Below are 24,550 nucleotides of genomic sequence, written 5' to 3'. Positions count from 1 at the left end.
CCCCCTCAAAAGGTCCGGGACTCTCCTCCAATGGAACGCGGATGCGCTTAAGCACGAACAAAGCCAGGCGACAAAAGCCAAGGTGGGACTCGCAGCACTCGTAACAGGACCCAAATGACACTGGGAAGACGATTCAAGCAGTTGGCAAGACGTGCTCAGAAGGGGGGGGGGGGGGGGGGGGGGGACACACAACAACTTCAAAAGCATTCAAGATAAGGCAACTCCTCAAACCAAGTCTCTTCGTCCACCTCTTCTATATTCGTTTTGAAGCATTTGGTTATTTTCCTCCTCTTCACCCCCCCCCCCCCAAAAAAATCCAGCAAATCAAATATTTTTTTCGAAGGCGCTTTGGTCCGCTTGGATGTCGTCGACATCGTACGTGCGCTTCGGAAAATTGTCTCTGGATGCCGCACTCCCCACACCCGGTAAAAAAAAAAAAAAAAAAAAAAAAAAAAAAAAAAAAAAAAAAAAGATATGTAATTCAATCCTCGGAAGGGAAGGAAACAAAAATTGTGGTTGGATAACCATTTAAAAAAAAACATCCACCTGGTGGACTGGCAACGATGTGCAAAGAAAAATGCGTGTTTGACACCTCATTGCTTGCTTGCCTCGTTAAGAAAAAAAAAAAATCTCCCAAATGTAACTCATCCTCTTCAAGCACATCATGATATATTTCGCCCTCATTCCTTAACCCTAAAGGGGGGGGGGGGAGAAAAAAAATAGTGACGTGTCTATGAAGAACCGGCGTCATGTGACTTGATATTTATGTGCAAGGCCCCCCCCCTCTTTACTTGAGCGTCTTGGTGTCAAGTTTGGCGTCGTCCTTGGCGGCGGCGGCGGCGGGGGGGCTGGAGCCGCTGCTGTTCTGGCTGTGGGGGCGACTGGAGGGATGCGAGGGGTGGCGGCGGCGGCCGTCCCCGCTGGACGAGTGCCTCCGGCGGCCTCCTTCCTCCATGGGGGGCTGCGGGGGAGCGACAAGACAGGACCGACCGGATTTTATTTTATTTTTTTAACTGTAGTTGCATCGGTCGCAAAAGTCACAATTGGGCCCAGGTGGAATATTTGGACTCACGTCGATTCTAAAGTCCTCCAGTCGCTTGAACTTGCTGAGACACTCTTGCAGCTTGGGGTCGATGTCCAAGGCCTTGGCTTTGGAATACTTGAGGAAGGCCCAAAATTTCTCCAGGCCGTACAGTTGACCTGCAGAGGCGCAAACGTTTCGCCACACAGTTCAACGAGACTTTGCACCCATCGGCCATATTGGATGTGGCGCCGGTTTGCGTCTTTTGGTGTCATTTGGTGATTGGTCGTAAAAAAAGACGAGCGAGGTTTAAGGTTGTTTTGCGAGGACTCGTGAAATCGCTCACAAGATCAGCTTCGTGGGCACTATTATGAAAGGCGTTCGCACGAATCTGTAGCCAAAAGAAGTAAGCGTCCGTTTCTGGTCTCACCGGCCTCGTAGTCTTTCATGGTCTCTTCCTGGAAGTCCTTGAAGATGTCCGGCCGGAACTTCTTCTCCAAACCGTAGCTGTAGTACCTGAACAGGCACTCCAAACCGTACCTGCAAGCGCCAATGGGGGGGTCGGGGGCGTTATTCCGCATCCCGGCTGGCATTCCTCAGCCCTCCCCCCCCTCTCACCTGTATCCTTCTTTGCCGTCTTCCAGCACCAGCTGGCGGAACTCCTCGTACATCTTCCTGTTGAAGTGATCCCGCAGGAAAAAGGACCAGAAGCGGAAGAGCGTGTTCATCTCCTGCGACTGGCCGATCCCCAACCGCTTGCGCTCTGCGATCCGAGTGGCGGGGGTTAGTTTCGTACGCCGGCGACAACCGGCCCAGGCCGCCCCCCCCCCCGTTCCGCTCGGCGTTTACCGTTTAGGCAGCGCCGGCGGTACTTGTGGTAGACGTGCTGCGTGAAGCCGTTCTCCTTGAGCAGCTCGTGGGATGGGTGCTGGAACTTGGGCAGGGACTGCGGCGTGCAGCCCACGTTGCCCAGGGCGGGGGTGCCCTCGGAGGGGCTGGCGTTGGAGCTGGGGGAGGCGCAGAGTTAGCGGCGGCGAACAGGGGACGCGGCTCAACGCGGCGGCGGCGGAACCGCGGCTGTCACCTGACGGAGGCGGTTCGGGAGCGGTGTTCCCTGGAATCCATCACCCAGCCCACGTGGCACTCCATGGGCGGGTTGGAGCTGTGCCGGGTCTTGCGCTTCCTCGGGGTCTAGAGGACATTAAGAGTTTCAAAGAAAGAAACGAATAGGCCCAGAAATGCCATTTTAGCAGCAGGTCACCCCCCAACCGCCTCTCACCTTGGCGTCCACGGGCCGACTTTCCTTGACCACGGGGTAGAAGCGCGGCGTCACGGCGGCGTCTTTCCGGTGAGGCGTGCGCGGTGTGCGCGGCGTGCGGGCGCCGCGGTAGTTGGGCGACTCGGGCACGGTCGTCGGGAGCGACCGCGCTATCGACGAGGGTTCGGGGGCGCCGAAGAGTTTGTTCGCCAAGGCGTCTGTCGGGACTGAGGACCAAAAGGGGGCGACGATGTGATTTTTCTCCCAAAAGAGGAGCACAAGCACGAGCCGCTTCATCTCCATCAACTTACTCTGATGGGGTTGCGGGGGCCCCGGGGGAACTTCCTGGTTGGGGTCGACGGGGGGTTCGGGGGTCAGGCAGTCAAATTGTTCGCGGCTGATCAGGTGAACCTTCTTGAAGTTCTCCACCTCTTGCTGCAAAGGGGGGATGGAAAAGAAAACGAGTCAAGATTATTTTTCACGGGGCACAACACTCAAGAAATCATTCTTATCATAAATAATTCTACACGAGTGACTCGGGATCGCGGAGCGTCCATCTTTGCCCGAACCTCCGTCGACGCCTGGTTCGCTCCGCTTTATTTATCTACTGGAACCAACTGTTCCACACAACACTGGACGAGCACGTGAAAGCCTCACAAAAGAGCCCGAAAACAAAAGGGGAGCGGCCCAAAACAAAATCTCGCTCTGTTGCCGCATCCAGAAACCGCTCAAAAGCCAAGGAGAGTCTTTTGGGCTCCGGTGTTGGCTTTTGGGACAAAAATGTCTCCAATGCGGAGGCCACAACGCGGAAGGACTCAGAAGCGACCTTGACCGACCTTTGCCTCTCTTACACCGCAACATAGCGGACCAAAAAAAAAAAAAATTAAGGACTCGCTTTTTAAGGACTTTCCTCAAGGACAGACGAGAACCGAACCGTTGACGATTCGTTGGAAGCGTCGCAGGAGCTCACCTTGATGGTGGCGTACTCGGGCTCGTACGTGTCGTCCCACAGGTCCCGCTCGTAGTAGAAGAGCCCGTCGTTGATCACCTTGACCAGCTCGCTGGAGAGCTTGGCGCGGGACGTGTGGTGGCCCGTGCGGTCGCCGCCGGGGTGCTTGCGCAGGTACGGCGGCGTCTGCGTCACGATCAGGATCTTGTTGACGTCGCGGTCGTCGATCTCGCCGTCAGAGTCCTCGTCCGACCAGTCGGTGAAGGTGTTGCGCCGCCCGTCCATCTGCTCCATCTCCTCGTCGAACATGAAGTCCAGCTCCTCGGGCTCATCTTGCTCGCCGCTCTCCTACATTGGGAGCGTCCGATGAGACCGGCGTCCGGACTTTTCGCTTTATCAGACCGCGAGGTCACGCAAAGCCGGTTGACGTTTTCACCTTGTTTCCGGGGACGGCGGGGGAGGACGAGGAGCCGGACTGAGGCGGCGGCAAACGGCCGGCGTTGTCCTTCTCCCGCTGCTGCTGCGAGGAGGGCGCCGGCGAAAATGAGGGACGGCGGGGCAAAAATTGCAAAACGACGGAATGTTCCGGCGCCAGGGGGTCACCTTCTCCGGGCTGACCTTGGGTCGAGCCGGCGAAGGTCGGGGCCTCTTCTTGACCTCAATCCAGGACTCCGAGTCCAGGTCGGGCAGGCTCGCCGAGAGGCCCTTGGGCATCGTCTTAAGGTTGGAGGGCGCGTCACATTCGGCCCTGGGCGGGCGTGGCGTCAGGCTCGAGGCCCCCAGAGACCCTGAAAGACAAACGGCGGCCATTTTGATCACCTTTCGACATTAGCGCTCTTTTGTCTTATTTATCTCGTTTCTTTTTTGAAGCGGCACCAAAGGGGCGTGGCTAAAACGTCAATCAACGGACGCGCTGGCGTCCTTACCGGCGGCCTCCTCGGCGGGCTGCCTGGGGACAAACTCGGGGCAGTTGATGAGCTGGGAGAAGTCGGTGTGGTTGGGCAGCGTCAGGCCCGGCAGGGGCCACTTCTCGGGCTCCAACTTGCGACGGATCTTCATGTCCAGCACTTCCACTTCTTTGCTGTCCTTCAGAGCCTGCCGGGAAAGCCAGAAGAAAAGGACGCGTTACGCCAGATGCTCGATGAGAAATAGCCTTTTTTTTTTTTGGTTTTCCGTGCGGAGATCAGAGTTGTGTAAAAAAAAAAAATCTCTCCAGCGATGTCAGAGAAGAGACATGAACGTCGCATCAGTTCTTCCGCGCGAGAACGCCGACGACGAGAGGAGCAAAAAAGCGTCCCCCTTACTTCCAGGATGACGGCGACGTCGGTGGTGAGGGCCTGAACGCGGTGGAAGCTGGCGATGAGTCCCACGGGCAGGAAGCCTTCCTGGTCCATCTTCCTCCGCAGGAAGAAATCCCGCTCCAGGTTGTCCAGGCTGAAGTAGTACTCGCTGCGGGCAAAGCACAAAGAAACGAGCCAAGAGTTGAAATCCCTGCCGCTGGTTCTCTCAACGACGCGCATCCCTCGCGGAGAGATCAGAGTTCAACTAGCGCTCTTCATCGTGTGTTTTTTTTTTTTTTTCGTCAGAGAAGAGACATGAAAATGCTCATCATTTCTTGCCGCGGTTTACAAAAGCGACCGGCGGCGGCGACCGCTCCGAGCTCACATCTGCCTCTTGATGTAGTCCTTCAGCAGGTCCTGGTCCACCGAGTACAGGTCGCTGCTGCTCATGTTGTCGTAGTAGTAGGTGACCGAGTTGCTGAATTTCTGCCCGTAGGGGGCGTCTTTCGTGTTGTACGACTTGTAGCCTTGGTGGTAGTCGTAGTGGCCTGGGAGGGAAGGGGGGGGGGGCAGACGTGTTTAGAAATGACATTCTCGACGCTCAGAGAGAGAGAAAAAAAAATCCTGTTGGGATATAGTCAGGCCATCAAAGAGTAGATGAGCCGTTTTTTTAAATTATTTTCAATGGTGGCCATTTTGCGATGTGAAATTTGCATTCTCCTGCATTGTGAGCGCAACTGATCTGAGTCTCAATTACTTTTGTTCAAATCTAAAATACTAATAAATAAATCAATTCGAGATATGCACGAGATCAGAGTTGTGAAAGTCCTCTCCATTGATTTTGAGTCAGAGAAGAGACATGAACACCTCATCACGTCTGCAGCACATCTGCAATTCTAGATTTAAAAAATAATAATAAAAAAAATTCATGTTATCATCGGGTTTGATCCAAACTCATTCTAAGGTGACATTGTTAAAATCTATTTCAGAGAGCATTCCAGCTCTGAGGTCATCAAAATGCGTCATGGAATTGTGGGCGGGGCTTTTTTGTTTTAGATGACAGAAAGCACAAGAGTAGCAAAGACAAGAAACAAAAAGGTCAAAATGTTGGCTTGACGGTTCGAAAAAGCGTCTCCATCTTTGCCGTACCTCTGCCTCTCCCCCGTCCCCTGCCTCTCCCTCGGCCGCGCCCGCGTCCCCTGAAGCCGCCGCCGCGGAACGGCGCCCCCTCGCTCTTGACGCTGGACACCTCGTCGTGGTCGTCGCGCCACTCCCGCTCGTACTTCTGACTGTGCCAGTCTGCGGCGACAGTTGCGCAATCAGCGCCGCCAAACTTTTCCCGGCGGGGTCGACTCGGCGGCCGAGCGCTCACCTCGCAGGTCGTTCCTGGCGTTGGGCGGCAGGCGAGGGTTTTCGTTCTGCCTGCTGTTGTTGCGGGAAGCCGAACGCTCCCGGGGCCCCTCGATCATCAGCGGAACCCACTTCTGTTTGTTTCCTGTATGCGGTCACAGAAGTTGTTGAGGCAAATTAACAATGATCGCGTGTGTTGCAGGACCGCGGCCGGCCAGCAGGGGGCGTGCGGCATCTGCTGGAGCCTGCGGTGACGACGAGGACAAACAAAGGGAATGACACAGCTACTTTCCAGTGACGTGGCACTCATCTTTGTCTACTAATCTGGAAGGAGGCGGAGCAACGTAGCAACCAGAAAAGTGAAACCCGCCATGGTAAAATATGTCATTTTGATATTTGATGACAATAATAATTCAAATTTGGACGCAGAACCCCCCCTGTCCCAAATTTTTTTGGGTTTCATTGACCCAAGTTGACCTTTTTTCTTCTGGCCATTCTTGTGGGACTCGTCGTCTCCGTTCTTTTCCTCCCCAGAGTCGTCCAACTTGTTGGTCTTGAGGTTCTCCTTGCTCTCCTCGTTGCTCTCGCGCTTCTCCTTGCTTTCCTTCTTGGTGGATATCTTCTTGTGGGCCTGATGGGATGAAAAGGCCGACGTTAAAGAGAGACACTCAGCGGGGCTGGCGTGTCCTGCTCTCTAAGTGGGCTGACGACAAAATAGTTTGACCCCCCCCCCCCGTTTTGTTCAATTAGAAAAATGCCTTTAGTAGTAGTAGATTTTAGAATATCAAATAAAATGCTGGAGGGTCTTTACTGGCACGACAGATTTCTGACGGGGGCTATAGAGCCCTTAATTAGGCCTAGTGTGCCCCCCCCCAAAAAATTTTAATATTTTTTTTAAACAGCCAGCAGCGACACTACAAACACGACAAACATGCAAGTTGTTCGCACAGGAACTCATGCAAGGCGTTCTCTCCCCAAGTGGATTAAAGTACAGGGCCTGAATGCACACAACAAATCCACATCCCGCCAAAAACACATTACGGGGCCACGACCCCCCCCCCCCCCCCAATCGGCAGCCATCCAAACAAAAAAGGTTTATCACTGCATCTCGTTCGACACAATTTACACGAAAAAGGAAGACCTGGCGTGAAATGGCAGCAGCGGGATTAGCGCGCCGCCACTCTTATCTTATCTTATCTTATCTAATTTGCCAACGCAACGCAGATGATCTCAACCGCAGCATGCGTCCGTCCAGTCGCCGTAATCCGTGAAACGCAGCTCGCCGTCCACGCTTGGAATGGTGAATGGTGAATACAAGTAATGAAGGTGAGGAGAAACAGTCAAGGGGTTTTAATGACCACCAACTTTGGAGTAGGAGGGGGGGGGGTGTCGACTCAGCGATTGAGCGCTTGCCAAACAAGCTGGTTCAAAGGTCAAAAAGTCAAATTCAAGACACTGATGTCATGTTGCCTAAAGTTATTCCCGAGGAAGGATTTTTTTTTTTTACTTTGCCTGTGACATTTGTTCACGTACGCAACAAAGTAATTTTTTTTGCTCACCACTGAAAGACTTTGAAAACTTTTTCAGTTACCGTTTGCGCAAGTACAGTTAAACCCCGCACTAAGAAAAAAGTGCTTTTCTGTCATCCGGCGGCATTTTAAATCCATTTTATGGGGTGGGGGAGGCCACCAATTTTGGCAGGGCTCAGTTGGGAATAACAAAAATTGGCACCAAAGTAGAAATAAGTGTGCCCATTTTAATCTTTACAGTACTGTGGAGAGATGACCAAACTAGATGTTAAAAAAATAAAAATAAAAATCTCGGGACGTCTTTGTTCATGTTAGTCCGACGCTCGGAAGATGTCTCACAGATTAAGAGTTAGTTTGAAAACAGGCAAAAAAAAGAGAAGGATTTCTTCCAAAGTTTGATACTCTTCAATTTGAATGCGAGCCAACAGCTTCTCTCGACAATATAAAGCCGGTGTACTAATCATATGGGGGGGGGGGGGGGGGGGCCTCTCAACAGGCAGGCTGCCGGTTGAAACTTACAGTGGATCTCCACGAGTCTTTGCCCTGCCTGACAGTCGGTGGGCAGGACACGGTCCGTGTCACTGCCTCGATCTGAACAGAGGGAGGGGGGGAGGGGGGGGGGGGAAGAGCAGTTTAGAGGACACAATGACGTGGACCGGGATAACAAAACACACCAACAATGCGCCCCCCCCACCCCCAAATTAAAAAAAACAAAATTGTTCACAGACACAAATGAGATGAGGGAGAGTGGGGGGGGGGGGGGGAATATGTCAAGCTAACGCCTGCCCGTTAGAAGACACCCGTTAGCTTCGGGCGATTAGGCTAACTGCCGAGGATTAAGCTAAGCGCCGCTCAGTAACGCAAGTACAGCGAGCGCCGTCGTCGTGCGGTGGGACGGCGGAGAAAATGTCATGAGAAAAACAGAAAGCAATGGGGACCCTCAATTGGGGGGGGGGAACAATGCGAGTTTGGGACACGGATCCAAGCGACAAAGCTCAACTAGGCGCTACGCAGCCAAAGAGAAAAAAAGGCAGCGTTCCGAAAGCCGCCGCGCTCCGCTCCGAAAGATCAACCTTCTCGTCAGCATGCGCGCACTCCTATTACGCGACGCTCGGACAGTCCCCCCAAAATAGCAGCGGCATCATCGACGGAGGGGGGGGATCCCTAAAAAGGACAAACCTTCCGCAGCATTGGCCGGCGCACCCAAACGCCCCAAGCGCCATTTATTCCGGGCTCCGATGATGCCGACCCACATTTTCCTGCCGAGCGACCGGCTTGTGCGCGCCGTGGCTGACACGCCAGTCGATCCGGGGATCAAAAATAGCAGACCGCTCCGACCAAAAGGCGAGGGGGGCATGGGGGGTCACTGCGTCGAGACGTGAGGAGCAAAAGAGCCGAGTAGGAGTGACGTCATGCCGTCATCGAAAAGCATCCAAACGTTCCTCGCTGGCGTCAACATTGACCCGAGAGCGTCTGCGCCATTAATAAGAACAACAGTGCGCCGTCACAATCTGCTAGGCAACTTAGCATAGCATCCATTCAACTCGTCTGTCGTATGTCACAATCAGAGACAAGCGATCAGCAAACGCGTCCTTCTTAATCGTTGCAGACGATGGCGGAGTTCACCACTCAACAAGTTTGTGCAAAACTTCCGCGTGTCCAGGCCGTCATTCCTCTCCATCGGTGATCGTCACGATAAAGCAGTCCTCCCACCCACAGGTGGCGCCAGAGCCTGGCCCAACAAATTATCGGCGCTAGCTTAAGCGCCACAGCTAAAGCTCGCGCCAATTGTGGAAAAAGAACTGCCGCTAACCCGGGCACTGGCCGGGTTAGCGCCAGCCGTCTCCCACCCACAGGTGGCGCCAGAGCCCGGCCCAACAAATTATCGGCGCTAGCTTGAGCGCCACAGCTAGAGCTCGCGCCAATTGTGGAAAAAGAACTGGCGCTAACCCGGGCACTAGCCGGGTTAGCGCCAGCCGTCTCCCACCCACAGGTGGTGCCAGAGCCTGGCCCAACAAATTATCGGCGCTAGCTTGAGCGCCACAGCTAGAGCTTGTGGAAAAAGAAAGAACTGGCGCTAACCCGGGCACTGTGGACAAGGGCCATCAATAAACGCTCTATTAGTTGTGGGGATCGCCTTCCACCGACGGTTCGGCAAGGGCGGCAAAAACCCATGGGCCACAATCCACGTTCAAACATGAAAAGCCATGAAAAGCCTACCTGCATGTCTTTCGTTGCGATCTCCCCCGGGGTGGGCCAACTATTGGTGTCGCCAAAGTCTCCGACCTGAGCAACACAGCAAAGCGCGGCGGTCTGAGTGAGTCCTTTCGGCAAAGGTGACAACGCGGAACAATGAGGGGGAAAGTGCCAAAGATGGCGGCGCTTTGGCAAATTCCAACACATTCCAGAGGACTTTCTTTTGGAGTTAGCCGATTGATCCTCCATGAAGTGTCTCCAGTTGCTCCTGAATGCCGCAACTCCTGCGCTGGCGTCCCTTTCCCTGGCTCATTTTCGAGTTCTTTTGAAGATCTAATGATTTGTTTTCAAATCTTGAAACTGGCCTGGCCCCACCTTACCTCTCGGAGGCTCCTCCGGAAGGCCCGACATCTCAGGTCTGCGGACCGGACACCAGTAGACGTACCGAGACCTAACTGAGGGAGCCTTTTCCGTTGCCGCTCCCTCTTTTTGGAATCAAAAATCCTGGCTGCCCTTCTTTAAAACTCAATTTTATTCTTTGGCTTTTTGACTCGGCATGAGACATGATTTTTAGTTTGACAGCTTTTATGCTAGCGCTTGGTTGTTCTCAAGTGTTCTCGAAATACACTCGAGTTGAGTGGAGATGCATGCGGAGTAATGTCGACTTTGAAGAGCCTGGAACGGAAGAATCCATTTCTACCTTGCCTCCACGTCTGGCCTTGGGAGGGTTGCCTGCTCTCACCACCCTGGCGGGACCGGTCAACTCTGTGGAGACAAGACGCGGGCGTTAAATTCCCAAATGGCAGCCCCCAACCCCCCCCGAAAGTAGAAACCACTACGACGGCTTGCGGATCCACAAAGTTCCAGGAAATGCGAGTTCCCTGGACTTCAGCCCTTCAATCTGGGGTTCAAGCCGTAAAGATCCGAGTTGTGGTTCCCGGCCATCTCGAAAGCAGGTTCCTTTTTGACCCGCTAAAGGTTCCATGAAAAGAAATACTCAAGGTCCTGCTAAAAAGTTGCTTAACTTATCAAATGGGGAAATCCTTTTTTTTTTTTTGCCAACACTGCCCACCTTTGTGCTCGGTTATCAGTTGCAAAACGATTTGGCGGCGACGTTACGTACTCGCTTGGGGCTTAAAGTTTGTTCTGGCTGCAGACAAAATGCACAAATATGCTCTTTGCCCTCAAATACTGCAAGCAAGACTGCGGTTTGAGATTTGCTGGAAATTTGTCGGGCTTTCGCTCTGATGTCGGCGTGACCGACGGAACACGTCGGCCCTCAAAACGACTTCCACAAAGAATCTTTGGAAGGCCGACGTCATTTCGCCGTCCCGCACGTGGGTACGCTTGCGGTTTAAGAGACATCTTGGGAGCAGAGTTGTTTCTTCATCAGCTTATCGGACTCAATCATTCCTCACATTCCAGAACTAAATACGAAACGGGGCCTTCAATAATCTGGTGGCGGAAAAAACAGGAAACTCGTTTTCCTGACACGTACGACGAGTCTCGGCCAAAAAAAAAAAAAAAAGGGCTCGACATGCACCGGGTTGACTTTTTGACGACTTCAAAACAGTTGCCGGTTCTCAGAGCATATTCGTCTCGTTTTGGGATTCCCGCAAAAGGAACTCAAAAGACGCGCGTGGGCGGAAAGTCGAGCGGGAAGAAAGACGGAATAGCGCCCGAGGGTGCGACGTCCGACATGAAGGGCGGCGAAATTGCGGGAAGAGGTGCTGGTTTGCGACAAACGCACTCGCGGAGCGCGGAACGGCAGGTTGTCATGGAAGGCCATCGATCGCCTCCCTCCCGCCTGGGAGGCGCCGCGACTATGAGTCACTCACGACGTCACGAGCATCACCGGAGAGTCACTTGAAAACCTGTTTTTCCCCGCGGGCCAGCCCTCGCAGACGGAATCAAGTCTGTACCTCCCCTCTTGGCAAGACAAATGACAAATATTTCATGGAGGAAAATAGAATACAAGCGCTTTGTTAATGAATAAGGCAGACGAAATATATCTTAAGGGGCCGGCAATAACAGCGGCCCGATGGCCCTGCGTCAGTAGGGCACCGCGTCGAGCCACCACGGGGGGGGCTTGAGGGAAGCCGGCCTGACCAGCCAAACACAAATGTCTTTTTTAAAAAGCATGAGCTACACAGAAGCGCGATTTCCGTCGAGGCTCGATGCTAAATTGATCGAAATGTAACTTTCTAAAATGACATGAAAATGAACAAGAAATGTAAGAAAAAACACGACGTGGTGAGTTTTTTTTCCCTCCCTGCGAGCATATTGTATGGTATTGGTATGCACTACGAAAAATATCGTGAAACGCACGGCGACATCTTTGGCTAGGACCAAAATCGTGAATTAGCGCTAAGTCCAGAAATACACTTTGGGGACAAAACCAAAGCAGATTATTTTGAAATTGAGGCCGCCACCTCTGGCGTTCGCTCCTCGTTCCGAAGACGACGTTCAGGAAAGGACAGAGCGAGGCTGGTGGAAAAAGGTGACGGCAGTGCCGAACATCCGCGGCGAAGCACGAGAACGCCAGCCGGTGCTGGCAAGCGGCGCGCATTCCGCAACGCGGCGGCCAACAAACAAGCGCTTTGTCTCGCCGGATCCCCTGCGTGTCGCGGCTTAGAAACGCTGGAATGATCTTTTTCATCAGCGCCGCAAAAGAAACTTTTGCACTGCTATTCCGTGCCGGAACGTCACATTAAAAGGGTCGCGCCGGTTTGGAAATGGCTTCACGGCGAGATTATGACGACGGAGCCGCTAGGAAGCCGCAATTCAGCCAACTGGAAGCGACGGAGTAAACATCGACTATTTTAAACAAGCAGAGGTGATACCTGCGGAGCAGCTTTCAGGCCAAACACGCTCACTTCCAACGCCGTCGGGAGGGAAGCGGGTCCGTCTCCCCTGGCTCGCGAGCCCCAAATATGGACGAAACAGTCAATGAGTTACGACGGACGGGGCCGTTTCGCCAGAGTCGCAACGGCACGTGATGACATCGCCTCGTCACTTCTCATTTGGCGGACAAAGTGGCGCAAGGATTCGACGGCGTGTCAAAACGGCCGTGACGAGGGAGGGGGCATGAAGTTCAGTCATGAATTGGTGGGAGGGTGGGGTTCCCCCCATCTACCCCCCAAAAAGAGAAATTATTGGCTGAGGGAGGATTTTTGATGCATTTGAAGTACACATCTTACACATTTGACAAATTTCGTAAAACGATTAAAACCCCCACGAACAAGCAATCGCTTCAAAATGTCCGATAATGACTCGCATGCTCATGCGATCAATTTGCAGGTCAGTCGAGAGGGACAAACATCCTAATTTATTTTTTTTAAAACCGTTTTGCATTCGAGCTCTTCAGTGAGGGCCCCGGAAGGTCCCTCGATGCCGACACCGAGCCGACCCGGCACGCCATCGGTGTGACCGGCCCACACCCACCCGAGCTCTATCGCCGAGCGCAGACTCAGCCTGCGGCAGATAAAGCAGCCTGAGCGGAATCACTTGACACAAGAACTCGTCTCAAACAGCTGATAGTGTGTGTGTGTGTGTGTGTGTGTGTGTGTGTGTGTGTTTGCGTGCACGCAAAAGGTGGAGTCAAATGACACTTTCAAAATGGAATTTGGCTTTTGAGTTAGCACGTTAGCCTGCTGGTATAAACTGTTCTTGTGCCTGCTGGTTCGAGCACACAAACTCCGCAGTCAAAGGGGCTGTGTGATGGGCGGGTGGGGTCACCTGCGATCTGGACGCTCATGTTTCTTTTCACCGATTTGATTGACCAGATCTGCTAATTAGGACCTAATACCCGAGCAAGGATTTAGCAGAAAATGCTAATGCTAAATATCTGCCGATCCGATCCAGTCCAGTCAGTCAAGTCTCAGAAATACTAAAAGATTTTAATCTGGACTTGGAAAAGGCCTGAATTCCTGTCTGCATCGTGTAATAACTCGAAATGTTGAGATGGGGGGAGCGGCCCTAATGCGGGTCAACGTGGAATTCCCAAACTTGCCAACAGCGGCTGAGCTCGCGTGTGCGATCATCTGACTATCGCCGTTTTCTCCGCTGTAAAACCTGCTCTGGGGTGTCTGCAAAAGTGGGAGATCAATAACGGCAAGTCTGCCATCTTCTCGGACGTACTACAATTGTATTATGTTTACCGAACCACCAAAACATGGCAGGATTGTCGGAGAAGAAGTGGATGGCTACAAAAGGAGGAAATGGATGATGGAAGTGTGTGTGTGTGTGTGTGTGTGGTTGGCAAAGCCTCACTTATTGCACAGTCAGGAAAAAAAAAAAGTCCAATCGCAATCAGATTGGATGCCTGACGTGCGCTTTGATGCAATGTTGCAACATCGCTTTTACGTCCCTATCGCCCCTTCAATTTTTTTTTAAAACTCTGCTGTTGTGAAAATTCCGGAACACCAAAATACATATACAAGATTAAACATAGCACATCCATCCATTTTCTAGTGTGTTTCTCCTCAGGAGGGTGACGGGCGTGCCGGAGCCTCTCCCAGCTGACTCGGGGCAGGAGGCCCCTGGGTACGCCCTGAATCGGCCGCCAGCCGACCGCAGGGTACACAAAGTCCACCAACCATTTGCACCCAAGTCACGCCCAGGGACCATTTCAAGACTTCTATGAACCTGCCATGCATGTTTGTGGAATGTGGGAGGAAACCGGCGCAGGCACGGGCAGAATATGCAAAGTCCACATGGAGACAGGAGCCCGGATTCAAACCCATGGCCCCTTTTTGCACTGTGAGGCGGACCCGCTAACCAGGCAACCACCGTGCCCCACCTGAATACAATTTCACTCGCTTTTTATCGCTTTGGCTCGTATCTAATTTGTTTGTTTGTTGTCGTCAGCACTCACTACCACGGCAACTCACCGGCATACTGTGACGCCGAGTGCTGCGACTGGTTTTCGAACGATTAAAAACCTCCCTTTGTGAATGCGTTAGCACAGCTAGCTTAACAAGGGCACAGATACTGAATCCAAAGCGACTCGTGTGTCGTGACTCAGCGAGACCGTATGACTTGACACAGAAGACTGGACTCGCTTGAAATTGGATAGATGGCACGTCCCCAATCAAGGGTTGCGGGAAAAAAAAAACGGTCCTGAGCGGAGAGCCCACAACTCAATATTCAGACATGCAAAAGTACAAAGGTGTACACGCGCACACTGCAGTCGGTTAGTGTGTGCCTGTTTAATGAACACTTTCCGAGCGGAGCGTGTCCAAATGTGCGCAAAGTAGCTTAGTGTTTGTATTCCATGTAACATTTGAACACAAACATCATTCTGATCAAATACAAATTCATTCTGGCATTGTCTGGCTCCCAACTGACCAGTGAATAATCAGTGGCCACAGAAAAAAGGGGGTGGGGGAGGGCAGATGTCAAAACATAGTCAGTGACGAGTTTATTACACTAGAATATACTCGGAGAATACGTCGGATGTACTTGGCAATGCCGCAAGAGTTCAATCTTCAGCGATTTTACATTCAAAATCCACCAGACTGCCAGATGCTTCATGAAACAGCTGGACAATTCCAACACAAGCGGCAGCGTGGCGGGGGGTGGGCAAATGGTTGAGAGACACGTTGTCTTTCCGCACACGAGGCCCCTTTGGAAGGTTTAAAAGCGCCTCATCTCGACCAGCACAACTTTGTTTGGACGAACACGATTCCCGATCACCCCTCCCCCTAAAACAAAACCAACACCAAAACCACGTTACTGATCACGATGTGGCGCGTTCGTGAGCGAAATAGGATGACTTGCACCTAGCATCGTTAGCCTCGCCGGCTAACTGGTAGCCTGGGAGAGGTTGGCGACGCACAGGCCACATGACAGCCGCGTAAATAAATCCAGAGGGGGGGCAAACAACCGATGCTAAAACAATAAAACAAGGGCGCGATTGCAGCACAGGTCCGTTTAGCCAGCTAGCTCGTGTCGGCTAGCTAAGTTTGACCATGCCTTCCACACGTGCGGTGAACACGTGATGTCTCATAACAAACCTGCTCAGCTTTTTGAGACGATTAAACGGCAGAATAATCGAGGAATAAGCGCAAAGTTGAGAGCGTTTACGACGGGGAGCCGTTTTTCAGAGTAGAGAGTGGCAATGAAAGCAAATGTTTGGGTCGGGTGGGTTGAGCTAGGCCCGTGCTATTGTTAGCCGGGGCGGGCGTCTCCACTCTTTTAAAGATGGACTCCCGACAGTCACGGCCACTCGAGCTCACCCTGCGTGTCAGTTAGTTTAATTCAACTTGGGTGTCATTCCCGACGAAATGTCCACTCGAGTCCTGCTTTTATCGATTTTGCGTGCACGGTTGTGACGTAGCACTTTCATGCATCACAACTTTTGAGGCAATTTTTTTTAACAAGTCACTTCTGAAAAGTGTGCGCGTGTGATGGCGTTCCGAGTGCAACGAGACACCCCATGGGCACGTTTGACCGACCCTGAATTCCAGGAATAGACTCCCCGAGTGGAGAAGGGGGTGTATGCATGCGCTTCGAATATATCCAGCAGGGCTTGACATTTAAACGGCATGAACGCTACCTGGCCTACCTGAAAGTCAGCTGCTGGACCGACCCACGGATACGCGAGTGACAGGGGGGGTAATAAACATGAGGGTGGGGAGTGACGGAGGAATACCCACCGTGATGTGCTTGTCCGTTCACGCTGACCACGGTCACGGCGTTCATTTTCCTAGTCCACGGGTTCACCTTGGGCGGGGGGGCCTCCGTAAGGTCCTTCCGGCTTTTACCGTCGTCCTCGTCGGCTTTGACCTCGCTGTCAAAGCCCTCCTCGTTCTCCTTCGTGTCCCGCGTGGGGTTTCCGGGGTTCACTCCGAGCCTGTTTGCGTTGTCGCTGCCGGGCTCCAGCTCCTCCTCCTCACATACCCTCCCCGCCCGTCCCCGCTTGGCCCCGTCGACCTCAAGCTCCGACTCCGGTTCGCCGTGTCTCACTTTGCCCCGCTCCTCCGCTTTGATAAGCGCGTTGGCCGGCAGGAGAGCCTCCACCTGAGTGGCCATTTGCAAGCGCCGTGGTTCTCCCACCCCCTTCGAGATTACCAGTCCTCTCCTCCTCCCCCCCCAGTCCGAATACGCTCGAAGGGGAAAAGTGAAGTTGTTCGGCGGGAGTGTGGCACTCCTAGCTCCTAGACGAACCGAGCTTCAGTCCAAGACACGGACACGTCCACGGTTATTCCAAACATGAACAAAAGCAAAAATAACCGCGTCCGATAGGCCTTACGGGGGGGGGAAACAACCCTATCTCCGCCGATAGCAGCAATATGGTCGCTCTCCACCACGCGATTCCAGGGGGCGCGCATGTACGTCGTCTTGGGGGAGTAGGTCCGTCCGGTCGGGAGCGCGCATACGTGCTACGTCATAATAATGCTGCGTTCATCGTTTTCTGGTGAAAAGAAAACGCAATTTCAAACATGAAGCCCTTTTAATAGGAATCGAATCCAATTTGAAACGCTTTTGGAGTTATCGCATGTATGTGTAACTTTAAATTACAACTTTCACAATATGTCTGCCGCCCCGTAATCGTGTTGAACAAATCGCAGTTGATTTAAAAGTGTATTTTTCTGAGCGTGCGAACGCAGCACCAAAGCTTCGGCACACGTCATAGTAATGCTACGTTCACTGTCCTCGGGTAAAAAGAATGCGATTTTTCCCCCCAGTTTTCCAGAACCTTTTTTTTTGCAACTTTCTTTTCCATTTTGAAACCCCCCTTAGACCAATCCTGTTTTAATTATAAACAACAACGTTCGCAAACTGCTCGTTTTAAATTACTATACTATACATACTTCCATTAACGTGGAAGTACTGATACGTAATCCCGTTAAGTAATGGTAGTTTACATGTACAGTATATAAATTTGTATTGTCTCTTATAGGTCCAACGCAGCGCCAAACGGTTTTTGAATTTGTCGCGTCTATAACTCACTTTAATTACTTTAACAAAAAGTCAGCTGACACAACGGAATGGGAACAGGCGAACCCTTTGTTGGACGTTGACTGAATAAACAAGTACAGAATTGACATATCTGAAGTAGCGTGTCCATGAACGCCTCTTTCGTGATCCCCCCCCCTCCTCCCCCCAACCAAGCACGTGTCCACGCCGTGTGCGTATTTCTCTCAAAGTAACACAATTTTTGTTGTCTTGATGTTTTGATGTTGTACTTTGTAATCGCCAGTAACACAATGACAACAAAGCATCCTGTCATGTTCCATTGTATGCACTCCAAAGAGTGTCTGGGTGCAAAAAAAAAAAGCATAATTTAGTAATGGGTTTATGTCAGGAGTGTCCAAAGTCGGTCCTCAAGGGCCGGTGTCCTGGAAGACAGGCAGGACAGTGGCCCTCCAGACCCGGAGCTAGACATGTCTGGTTTATGTAATACTGTATGTAATGTACACGGGGTCATGCAGGCCAAAGTGGACAGTACAGAGCAGTGCGTTTCACTGGAGTCCAAGGTCATGGCGGAATTCAACTTAGAGGCAGTGGTTTAAGGAAGACAATTGATTCCCAACACTGTACAAAAGAGGGCGAGTCCAAACTGCATGTAAACCAGAAAAAAAACATCTATGAGTCCAAAATAAATGGAAGTCACATGACACCTTCAGGCATCAGCGGCATTTTCTCATTGGATTCGATTGCACTTAAAAAAAAAACTCAATTAACACTTGTTTTCAAACACAGTGGGTGTACATGTGCAGTGCTTTATTGTTGACACTTGATTTCTGCCTGCATTGTTCGTATGATTGCTTTGTTACATTATGAAGGACTCAATGAGCACAACAAAGACAGCCAATGGTGGATAATCAATAATCACTCTCAGGCTGCAAGCACGCTTTAGATCCAGGTTGTTCCTTCTCCCGCCGAGGGCCCCCGGACGGCAAACGGGTGGCCGCGGGACTGGGATGGTGGGCGCGCTGCGCTCTTTGTGTGCGACCGCTCCAGGGACATGTAAAGCTCGGTGCCATTGTCCGCCGGTGCCGCACCTTTTTTGGAGTCGTAATCGCCAGTGAAAACACAACAAGTCAGCAGCTGGTCAGCAAGTCGCAGTTGAAAGCCAGTAAATGGCACATTTGCCCCGTAAGCAGGACCGGGTCGGGTGGGGGTTTATGTACACACACACACACATACACAACTCCCACCGCGGCCCAACATACAGTTTGTAAATGGTGGATGGTGGGTCACTTTGTCTCCCACTGTAATCCAAGGGGCGGCCCGGTAGTCCAGTGGTTAGCACATCGGCTTCACAGTGCAGAGGTACCGGGTTCGATTCCAGCTGCGGCCTCCCTGTGTGGAGTTTGCATGTTCTCCCCCGGGCCTGCGTGGGTTTTCTCCGGGTGCTCCGGTTTCCTCCCACATTCCAAAAACATGCATGGCAGGCTGATTGAACACTCTAAAAAAATTGTCCCAATGTGTGAGTGTGAGCATGGATGGTTGTTCGTCTCTGTGTGCCCTGTGATTGGCTGGCAACCAATTCAGGGTGTCCCCCGCCTACTGCCCGAAGACAGCTGGGATAGGCTCCAGCGACCCTAGTGAGGATCAAGCGGCTCGGAAGATGAATGAATGAATGTAATCCAAGGCCCGGCCGGCGGTAGCATTAAAGGGACTCTTGATTGGGCTGATTCTTGTCGCTTAAGGAATAAAATGGAATAAAAATGCTATCAGCACTAAAATTGACCCTCCTGACAAAGTCAAGTGATCTTTGACGTCAGTTTTTTTTATGACTACTTTCAGCACATGTTAATGAGCGCCCTAATTCATGGGTGGGGCCTGCTTAATTTCCACACATCAGCCTGACTGCGTCATTGAAGAAAGGAGGCACGCATTGCAAACTTGTTTCCTGGTTATCATCTATTGTCTGAAAAAATGTGATCAATCATAAGCAAAATTTGGGTGCGCAGCCTTGCTCACATCCACTTCAGACTTGTCAATATATAAAAGTGAGCGACACGATTATTTGAGATTTTATTCACATTAAATGTGTGTGCTTATCGGGAAGCATTTTGCTGCATTCTCACTAAAGGTTGAACTGCGTCTTCTGATGGGAAGAGGACGCGAGACCTGTCGAATTGGAGGTGTGCTAAAAGATGGCCGCGTTCCCGTGCAGTTGCCATGGAGGCAGTGACTTGTGCTGTCTTGCCAAGCTTGTTTCAACCTGCGTGGCCCTTGAAGCAACACGTCCTCGCTTCTTTAGGTTCTGTTTGTGTGTGAGTGTGTGTGTGTGTGTGTGTTGCAAGTGTCAGGGAGTGTCCTCCCTGAAAGAAGCTGATAGGAGTTGAGATCCAACGACCCTCACTCGCAAAAGTATGCAAATGAGCACAAGGGCACCCTGATGTGACCTCACTGAAATGAACCTCATGACTGCTAATCATATTTATGGTTAATTCAATATTTACATGGTGACTTTTTTTTTTCCTTTCGATTTGGTTGAAGATTTCCGGTCACCCGTTTAAATGCGATGTGATCTTTTCCCGATAGGCTGTTGACATGCTCAGCCGTGTGACACGCGGGAATCGATGTAAACGTGGCGCCATTTTTCAAGATGACTTTATTCCAGCACAGTAGTTGTGATACACTTTTATCGAGGCAACATCAACAGTTCTGTTGTATTACACTTTGAATTGAAAACATTTTTATTTCATCTTAAAGATGTTGGATAGATTGTTTTTAAACATTTATTAAGGCACACGTTTTATTCAACTTCTGCAGTGGTACCTTGAGCCCTGTCGATACATTGTCATAATCATGCCCCCTCCCCAAGCATGTAGTGTGCTTTCCACGCCACTGAGTGCGTTGCAGGCGCGGATTTAGTACAGTATTCATATAAGTCTGAGTGCAGTCGAGAGTCCACTAGGACTAGGTGGATCACTGTTGCGGCGTTTTAGCGTCCTCTTGCGGTTGCTCGTGGAACAGCACACGCCCAGCCCACGGATTGAACCAAACTCCGTTTTTAAAAATGCCTTTTTTGATGCTGGACGTCACATAGCTCGTTATTATTACATGACATGAAAAGATTCTACAGATGTAAAATATTTAAATCAATTCGGCATTACTAAAAGCCGTCACACTTAAATACTAACTGCTTTACATTGACAGTAATTAGGTAAACAAGCTTTTGCTTGTGCGCAATCCTCCGGTCACCGAGTTTGGCTTTGTGGGTGGTGCCTGATGTGAATACTTACTTACAAGTCCACGCACACCCACCCCATTTATAACCGCGCACACACCTTGACCAGACCACGCACCCTCTCTTTCAAGCAGAAGCACGCAAAATGTCACTCGAGGGAAAAGTAGCCGTGGTGACGGGAGCTGCAGCAGGAATTGGCAAAGCCTTCAGCGAGATCCTCTTCAGGAATGGCGCAAAGGTAAACGTTAAGAAAGAGAATTGCGGCGTTTGAGACTGCAATTATTCGAGTAGGACTTATTGGTTTTCATTTGTAAGTTGAACTTGGATACTAAAACAGTTTCTTTAACTATCATCCCTGCGCTGGCTTGATAACAACCTCTTAAAACGGAATAAATTAACATAAGTTCTACACAACAGCGTAAGTGTGCGTATCTTTATACACACACCGTTCTCGGGTGTGTTTTCTTCAGGCAAAATATATAACGTATCAAGAATTAAAGTCCACACGCACACACCCACAGTCGCTCTCATAAACAACTACGATCCCGAAGGTATTCAAACATCTCTCACTGCTTAACTGTTTCCAAAGATGAGCGTAAATACTTTTTTAAAAAATTGTTTTGCTGCACATTCATTCATTTCATTGACAAGTGCAGACTTGCCCCTTCGGATATAAACCGATTCAATATCGATTGATGAAATCCTCTGAGGAAGGAATGTGAAGACCTCTGCAGTGACGTCATGGGGAAAACTGTTGATCTGACAACCGCATGCATCTCGCCAGGTTGTTCTGTTGGACGTGAACGAAAGTGTCGGAAAGGGTGTGATGGAGGCCCTCAACAAGGAGGCCGGGCAAGATCGAGCCCTTTTCCTCAGCTGCGATGTCCAGTCGGAGGAGCAGCTGAAAGGTAGTGTCGACTCACTTTGCATTGCAACAAAGACTCAAAAAAAAGATGGTGCGGGATGAAGCATGAGAAATTGCTCGCAGGAGCACATGTCCTATTGCCTTTGAATGGAAAGAAAGGTGTCCGTTTGACTGGTTTGCATTCTTTTCCCTGTTCAAACCTGCCTTCTAAATTACCCATAGTGCATCGAAAGCGGCAAGCGCGCAATCTTCAGAAAGTGTGCCTCGTGAGTTACTGATGAGCAATGGGGGGGGGGGGGGTGGTGGAAAGGAGAACCCTGAAGAATTGCTTAGACTCCATTCTGTTGTATTTAACACACGATTATAAATGAGACATTTTTCTTTTGTCACTATTTGAAACCACTTGCAACGGTCTAAAAACCTTCTTTGGTCAAATAACCCCAAAACTTGTAGAGCACAACTTTTGGCCTCAATTAACTCGGCCTGTTTTGACTGAGTGCTCGAATCTCATGCAAATAGCCACTGCTCACCCCGCCACTGTGAACACACATACTGCACACACATTGCATTTGGGATGATTAGACAAAACCTAATTTAAATGAAGTCTATATAAAATATTAGTGGGTTTAAGATTGAGCCATGAGGAACTGTATTATAAATTTAGCTTTATAAATGTGATCCACCCAATAAATGTTGCAGCACAGATCAGCCATGTATCCTTTCTCACTTTCAGGATAGCTGTTATTGTGCTATGATGCTATGTGAAGCCAGATAACATTTTTATCGGGCTGGTTGGCTTACAAACGATCTTTTCTAGAAATGTTAAGTTTGAATTTTTTTAAGATGATGCATTACCACCTTTTAATTAACACAAGGGAGCACATAAAATGAGTTTCAGTTTTTTTGGTATTCTTCGTTTGTCACACTGCACTTGGGAATCACTCCTCTGTCTGGTCTCAGCCTGGAGATTGACTTGGTCTGTTCAGACTATAATTGACTGCAATTGTTTTTCTCCTTCCACCCACGGCCAAGCTGCCTTCAAGACGACCGCCGAGACCTTCGGAGGAATTGACATCCTGTGCAACAATGCGGGAATCCTGAACGAGGAAGATTGGGAGCGAACCGTGGGCATCAACTTTGTAAGAACATATTCATGAGACAGATCTGCTGAATTTTATGTCTTGTAAATAAGAGCCAGCATGTTGTCGGGCTTTTTTGAATATAAAAAATTTTTTTTACGTCCTCACTCCTCATATGCAACAAACCGCTGTTGCCTTCTATGGCTTTGTTGCCATAGGTGGGGGTCATTAAGGGGACTTACGCTGCCCTAGAACACATGAGCAAGTTGAATGGCGGTCGAGGAGGTGTCATTGTCAACACTGCGTCAATGGCAGGTGAAGGTCTCACTTGACTTTTTTTTTTTTAATGATTATTTCTTGGAAAAAGTCTATAGCACATGTCATTTTTGGTTCAATTGACCTCTCAAGACTACAAACTCGTAGGCATTTTCCTGACATCTCTAAGCAAACTGTAATAGAACGTGTTGCTCTCTATCGCAGGTATCAAACCACTACCGAGCTGCCCGGTCTACAGTGCCACCAAGAGTGCCGTGATCGGCTTTGCCAGAGCCCTGGCGGTGAGCTTCTATCAGCGACATGAAACGCCGTACAACCAATGTGTATTTTTTTTTTTTTTTTTCGTGTGTATCTACTAGATGGCTTCCACCATGGCGGGCTACGGAGTTCGCTTTAATGCCATTTGTCCGGCTTTGGTGGAAACTGAGCTGCTCGCCACTCTAACACAAAAACTGGGACAATTCACCGTGCTGGAGCAGCCCACCCGACAACTCCTAGATACTCATGGCGTGATCAAGTAAGTTACTGGAGTGTGTTGTTGTAACAGTTTGACCAATTTACCTCACTACAAGCTAGGTAGGGCGAAGATCCGTGGTCATTTTTAAGCGTCACTTCCTCCAGTGCCATTATTCATTTTCAGGACGTCCGATGTGGCAGAGTGCCTTCTGGAGCTGGTGACGGATGAGAGCAAGAACGGAGAAGCCCTGATGGTGTCCACCAATGGAAAGATGTACGCCACGTTTCCTTCTATCCCTCCCCTCGAAGTGGAGCGCTCGTAGTGCTCCATTGTCCAATTTGACGCGTCTGCTTATTGAATGTATGATTGTCTTGTACAATATTATCCACAGGTGGCATTCCAGTTGGATGGATGTTAAATGTGTTTTGAACGCTGTATTAAATATCACTTGCTTCAAAGAAGGTACATGATTGGATTTCATTATAATTGCCATAATTTCATTCAGTGCAAAAAGTTGTACTGCTGTATGATGTCGGTTGATTCAAAATTTTTTTTTTTGTCACTTTCGTCTCTTCTGTCCTACCCTTGGGATAGTATAGCCCATTAATGAATGGTGCAAGAAAACATTTTAGGTTCACTCTGGAAGTATAAATTCAAAATACCAGTGCTAGCATGAGAGCACTGTAAATGAGCTTATTGCGGAACATTTTCAATCCATTATCATATCTACTGTAAAAACGAATAGATGAAAAACTAGTCCGAGTAAGACAAGGACCCATTTATTCCTGTAAAAGTTAAAATCGGGAAAGAATCTAATGCTGCTAAATAAAAAGGCTTGCAGATGGATTCCAATGTGTCCACTTTGCCCATCAACATGCATTGAAATTGACATAAAATGTACGTTTTGCCATGTTTTTTTTTTCTCCGTGGGCATTGAGGTCGTCTAAATTGAAAATATTTTTATTTTAGTGTCAGAAATAGTTTTTGAACTTGCCTCGTAAATTGAAAATTTTTAAAAGGACTGTTTCCGCCCGGTCTCGAACCGGGGACCTTTCGCGTGTTAGGCGAACGTGATAACCACTACACTACGGAAACTGATGGACATGTCTTTAATAAGTGTATTTATAAAAAAATAAAC

At 50.1% G+C, this 24,550-nt stretch overlaps 2 protein-coding genes and 1 non-coding gene across 6 annotated transcripts; 1 reads left to right on the top strand and 2 right to left on the bottom strand.

Moving 5' to 3' along the window:
- Positions 1 to 426: 426 nt before the first annotated feature.
- Positions 427 to 16,954, bottom strand: LOC127587984 (la-related protein 1-like). Of its 4 annotated transcripts, XM_052046467.1 has the most exons (22): positions 16,243 to 16,953; positions 10,284 to 10,348; positions 9,608 to 9,673; positions 7,907 to 7,978; positions 6,336 to 6,489; positions 5,881 to 6,003; positions 5,658 to 5,807; positions 4,894 to 5,056; positions 4,533 to 4,677; positions 4,155 to 4,323; positions 3,832 to 4,016; positions 3,665 to 3,748; positions 3,250 to 3,576; positions 2,591 to 2,714; positions 2,301 to 2,506; positions 2,106 to 2,212; positions 1,871 to 2,028; positions 1,640 to 1,784; positions 1,452 to 1,561; positions 1,073 to 1,200; positions 792 to 961; positions 427 to 693 (listed from the first exon to the last, which is right to left on the bottom strand). In XM_052046467.1, exons 1-22 carry the CDS (start codon positions 16,616 to 16,618, stop codon positions 681 to 683), a joined length of 3,240 nt encoding a protein of 1,079 aa, XP_051902427.1. In that variant the 5' UTR covers positions 16,619 to 16,953; the 3' UTR covers positions 427 to 680. The 4 variants fall into 4 exon arrangements, with proteins under 4 accessions (XP_051902427.1, XP_051902424.1, XP_051902425.1 ...); XM_052046464.1 differs by having other exon boundaries at positions 2,301 to 2,714; positions 16,243 to 16,954; XM_052046465.1 differs by having other exon boundaries at positions 2,301 to 2,714; positions 3,665 to 3,745; positions 16,243 to 16,954.
- A 3,806-nt stretch (positions 16,955 to 20,760) lies between these two features.
- Positions 20,761 to 23,868, top strand: LOC127588020 (15-hydroxyprostaglandin dehydrogenase [NAD(+)]-like). Its single transcript, XM_052046509.1, has 7 exons — positions 20,761 to 20,973; positions 21,520 to 21,643; positions 22,633 to 22,739; positions 22,898 to 22,994; positions 23,160 to 23,236; positions 23,315 to 23,472; positions 23,596 to 23,868. Exons 1-7 carry the CDS (start codon positions 20,881 to 20,883, stop codon positions 23,732 to 23,734), a joined length of 795 nt encoding a protein of 264 aa, XP_051902469.1. The 5' UTR covers positions 20,761 to 20,880; the 3' UTR covers positions 23,735 to 23,868.
- A 566-nt stretch (positions 23,869 to 24,434) lies between these two features.
- trnav-aac (transfer RNA valine (anticodon AAC)) lies at positions 24,435 to 24,507 on the bottom strand. The gene has a single exon. It is a non-coding gene; the product is annotated as a tRNA-Val (tRNA).
- Between the last annotated feature and the right edge of the window lie 43 nt (positions 24,508 to 24,550).

The sequence above is a fragment of the Hippocampus zosterae genome, chromosome 16, assembly GCF_025434085.1.
Source record: "Hippocampus zosterae strain Florida chromosome 16, ASM2543408v3, whole genome shotgun sequence".
NCBI classification, from domain to species: Eukaryota; Metazoa; Chordata; class Actinopteri; order Syngnathiformes; family Syngnathidae; genus Hippocampus; species Hippocampus zosterae.
Note: the sequence above shows the minus strand (reverse complement) of the source record. Positions and strands in the feature narration are given on the sequence as shown.